This window comes from Rana temporaria, chromosome 11, assembly GCF_905171775.1.
Source record: "Rana temporaria chromosome 11, aRanTem1.1, whole genome shotgun sequence".
NCBI lineage: Eukaryota > Metazoa > Chordata > Amphibia > Anura > Ranidae > Rana > Rana temporaria.
The window spans coordinates 132637935-132642921 of record NC_053499.1 but is presented as its reverse complement, the minus strand read 5'-3'; the positions used below and the strand labels follow the sequence as shown (position 1 = coordinate 132642921).

The 4987-nt window shown below is 41.6% G+C and overlaps 1 protein-coding gene across 1 annotated transcript in view; it reads left to right on the top strand.

Moving 5' to 3' along the window:
- CENPN (centromere protein N) overlaps positions 1 to 3118 on the top strand; it is a 21139-nt gene extending 18021 nt beyond the window's left edge. The window contains exon 11 of the mRNA XM_040329181.1: positions 2567 to 3118. Within this exon, the coding sequence (XP_040185115.1) occupies positions 2567 to 2685 (119 nt within the window). The 3' untranslated portion in view covers positions 2686 to 3118. The remainder of the gene's footprint in view (positions 1 to 2566) is intronic.
- Positions 3119 to 4987: the final 1869 nt, after the last annotated feature.

Below are 4987 nucleotides of genomic sequence, written 5' to 3'. Positions count from 1 at the left end.
GTAAAATACGACGGCTTGAGTTCCCTTGTCCACACCTTTGCATGGGTTGCGCCTCATATATGGGGAATAACTTTACGCCAGACGTACGACTTACGCAAACCACGTATATTATGCGCCGGGCGCAAGTACGTTCGTGAATCGACGTATCCCCCTCATTTCCATATTTGAATAGGAAATCAATGGGAGCGCCAGATGCGTCCAGCATAAATATGCGCCCACGATACGCCGGTGTAGGCAAGTTGCGTCGGTCGGATGAAGCCTATTTTTAGGCGCATCTCAGTTTGTGGGCACGGCGCATGGATACGACGGCTCATATTTACACTTACGCGGCGTATCTCGATACGTCGGCGTAAGTGCTTTGTGAATCCGGGCCATACACTTTACATTCAAAATGGTGAAAGGTGGAGGTGGACCGAATGTAAATTTTGATTATATATATAAAAATATATTGAATAGAAATTTAGTGTCGGCCATTATTGGCGCCTTTTTAGTGCAAGAAAAGCTATAAAAAAAATGCATCTTCACACTGGTCCGTTGCTCTTCCGTAGTGGTGTTAAAAATCTTTGTTTTTTGCAGTTTTACTCAGTTGCGAGAAAAAAAAATAACGCACCCCCCCTTCAAATGCATTGAAAATGCATCAACAATTCACCTGTTTGTGTCACATGACCTATGAAAAACGCACCATAAGCACAGTAAAATCGCGCCTAAATTACGTGCAATTATCAGCACCTTTTTTTTCTTTATCGGCAAAATGCTGATGTGTTTAGAAGTTTCAGTGCATCTCTAGTAAAAGGGATACTGAAAAACTTGCCTTCCCTACAGAAAATGGTTATCGGAGTTCCTTTTTGGTGCCAATCACATGACCAAACCCCAAGGAATTGGTTACATAAGTTCTGCTTGAAGGTGTTTGTTTGGCTCTGCCCACACATCTATCAATCAGCAGCTCCACCTGCACGATGTTCTCTTCCCTTCAGTAAGGGTTCTTTATCTAATGCCCCGTACACCCAATCTGAAAATCGGAAGACGGATCGTCCAACTTTTTTCGTTTATTTGTCGCAAGTGGAAATTGAACAGGTTACTAAAGTGAAATTCTCGTACGACAGAAAAATCGTCCGATTGGGTATTGTACGAGGAAAATGTTTGTGCGTGTCTGATTAAAATAATATCGGATGCACTGTCATGATCGGCTCACGGAAACTCTGTACTAACGATTTGATTATCGTTTCTTCCTCGGACAACATTTTTCAGAAGATATTGGCCTTTGGTCAGATGTATGGCACCAGAGGAAGCATGGAGCAGTGTTTTCTGCAAGACTAGTGGCAGCAATCACTGTTGACAAAATAAATAAATAATAATCCTCCCCCATATCCATTAGATACAAGGATTTTTGGCAAGGACAGATGCAGGGCATTGCAGATTATCTTCCTTCTGTTATCTGCATACGTGACAGGCCATTGCACTAACATCCTGAAAGTGATTTCTAAATGGGGAGGTTTACGTGCTTTATCATGCAATCAGCTTTACCCTCCAGGCATACGAGTATCTCACCAAGGAGACTTATTACAACTAACCTAGAGGCAGTGACTGGGGATGGCTGGAATTTTAACTCAAGACTTCTAGAAAAAGTGATTAAAAGCACAAAAAGGCCATGACCTTTTTTTGCTACTTTTGAGTCATAGCAGGTTGCAGATTAAAGTGGAAGGTATTTTTATATATATATATATATATATATATATATATATATATATATATATATATATATATATATATATATAATTAGGGCTGTTACTGATTAAAATTCTCGTTTTTTTTTTTTTCGATCGACTAATTTCGATTAATTATAACGCACATACATTTTTCGGATCACCACCATATATAGTCTCACTGTAATATCCAGACCTCTCCCCACTGTATAGGAAGATTAGTGCTTGCTTAGTCTTGCCAGAGAAGCCGGCCAAACACGAGCAGTTGAGGCCGGGTAATGACTTTGGCGCGCCGCTCTAGGCTCACCTAGGCCGCCGCCGGGTGGACTAAGATGGCCGACACTCCGGGAGCTAGGCTGAAGCCGTGGCCTTTCCTATGGCCGAGGCAGCAGCGGAGCTGCGTGGATCACATGGTGTGCCGATCAGCATATGGTGACCCGTTTGGATCACTGATCATTTATAATCCGTTGCACCACTAGTGCTGATCAAAAAATTTTAACGATTAATCAAGGAATTCATCCTTAATATCCACAGCTCTAAAATATACACACTTCTCATATCCTGGTATGTCTGTGGCTCGCTAACTGGTGAGGATAAGGTAAACCCTGGAGCATGCACTTTCAAAAGCAAGTAGGCAATGGCAACTCCCCTAATTTCAGTGACCAGTTACCTTTTTTAATGTAGAAATCCAGCCAGTTTTTCCCGTCTTGTATACACAATAGGAATTGAGTGGAAATCTCTGAAGTGACAGTTGTTACCAAAAAGGGTGTCCCCATTGAATTTCCTGTGAGCACTGTTGCTGTTCTAATTTAACTAGTGTATATTAACTAATGTTTTTTTTATTTATTTTTCTCCCCCAACAGGTGTTGCAGAGGCACCTATCTCAAGCCTATTGACATGTATACCTCACAGAGCCAGAAATATTTTTAAAATCTCGGATAAGAGACCATTACAACCCACCAGCAGCCAGGCCACCAACTAGTGATTTCATTAAGAGGTATCCAAGGACGTGATTTTGAGGCAACCAGGTTGGACTGGTCCTATTTGGTTACTCAGGAAGCAAGATGGATCCTAATAAAGATGGCTCGCTTACACCTCTTACAGGACCAGATCAGGAAGCAGGATTGCCCAATGTATGCATTTTATTTTTTATTGGCTTTTGCAGCTGAGGACGACCAAGATCATTCATCTGAAAAACGAAGAAAATCATTGGGCTGTAATAGTAAGCCACAAGTAAACCGTTTTCCAAGGGCTTGTGTTGAGATGTGAGGAGCAGGTGACAAATAAGATTTCAGCTTTCATTTCTTTTCAGTGGTCAGTGCAGTGTTATGCTATAAATTTTTTGTATGAAACATTAAAGGGGTTGTACAGGTTTGTTTTTTTATTTTCTAATTGGGTTGCTTTTTAAGCCTGTGGTTTGTTGGCTCACTTACCTTTTTCCTTCGATTTCCCTTCTAATTTTTTTTTTTTTTTGTCTGAATTTCTCATTTCCTGTTCTTCCTCAGTAAGCTGTTCTGGCTGACTAACCCCCAGGGGATGATGGGGGCAAGCTTACTGAGGAGGAACAGGAAGTGAGAAACTCGGACAAAGGGAAAAAAAAAACATTTAGAAGGAAAAGGTAAGTGAACCAACAATGCACTAGCTTAAAGGAACCTATTTAGAAAATAAAAAACAAACCTTTACAACCCTTTTAAACAGCAGAGCAGTGGACTGCACAGATCACTAGGTTTACAAATGTGACGTTTTGAAATGCTTGCTTATGGAGCACTATTTCCTTCAAAGAGAATGCTTAGCTGGGCGATCGACTCGGCTTACTGGCTTTATTAGTCGGAGCCAATGGTTTATATTGAAGGGGAATGGTGATCCATATAAGCTTGGCTGTTGTACACTTTTTTTATGAATATTAAATGTGACTTTTAATGTTTAAGTTGAATAAACTTGGTGATCTGTGCAATGCTGGATTTCTTCTGGGATACAGTGTTCCAGTGTGTGCTTCAAGTTGTTTCAAAGCTTTTAAGCAGCTTTTGTTTAAGCTTTTTTTTTTTTTTTTATCGCCCTTCAGTCCCAGTTTGCAGGGATTAGATACAGATCTTTAGGCCTGTTTCACACAGGCTTCCGCTTTTACAAGAGCAGTGTGAACAGCAAGCTTTGAAGCCTTTAAAGTACCATTCAGCTCCAGTTTGTCAATTTTGAACACAGATCCTAATGGGAGTGCTAAATGCAGGCTTTCACCGAGCTTCAAGAAGTGCTAAAGCCAGCTAGCAGCTTGTTTAAAGTGGCAATCGGCACTAATATTAGGATCTGTGTTCAACATTTACAAACTTGAGCTGAATTGTAGTTTTAAAAGCTTCAACAAAGCTTGCTGAAAGCTCTGAAAATGCTTTGTCAAAGCTAACTGTTCACACTGCTCTTATACAAGCTGAAGCCTGTGTGGGGGGGGGGGAGCTTAAGGCCCCTTTCACACTAGGTGGACTCCGTCTCAGTGGAGTCCGCCAGCTCAGCGGGAGATCGCCCCGGGGAGGGGCTTGTGCAGCGGGGAGGGGCTTACTGAGCGGGGAGGGGCGTGTGCAGAGCCGCTGTCTCCTATGGAGAGATCTGATGAAAATGAACAGCATGTCAGTTTTTTTTCCTCAGATCTTACCCGATCTGATCCACCATGGACGGATAGCAATGTATCGCCATCTGTCTGATTTTATCGGGTCGGATGTCAGCGGACATGTCTCCACTGACATCCGACGCTCCATAGAGAAGTATAGAGCGGCCGTTCAGGTCCGCCAACAAATATGACAGGCGTACCTGAATGTACCGACCGTGTAAAAGGGGCCTTTGGGAGTGCTGTTTAAACAAGCTGCTAGGATGTGTCATTGTTGCTTGAAAGTTGCTAGCAGCTTGTTAAGGAGATTGTCAGCACCCATAACTATTAGGATCTGGTTACCATCTCCATGCAGGATCTGAAGTTTATTTTAAATTCTTAACACAGCTGATTGAAAGTTGCTAAAAGCCTTACAAATGCTTGGCCTTGGAGCGTCTGAATCCCTAATGAGGGGTTTACCGCAGCTCTCTCATTCTTGCATGTGTGGTTTTTTTTTTGTATGTTGCATAAAATGATTTGCTTACGGCTTGGAGTTATGTATATAGTGCATTTTTTGCAGATTTTAAAGTTTGGCATGAATGACATGCAGTTGCAATAGTGTCACTGCCATTTTATTGTAAAAATTGTGAAGTAAAAAACAATTAAATTATTCATTATCTGTTTACTGGACACCTTTCTCTCCATATATTGT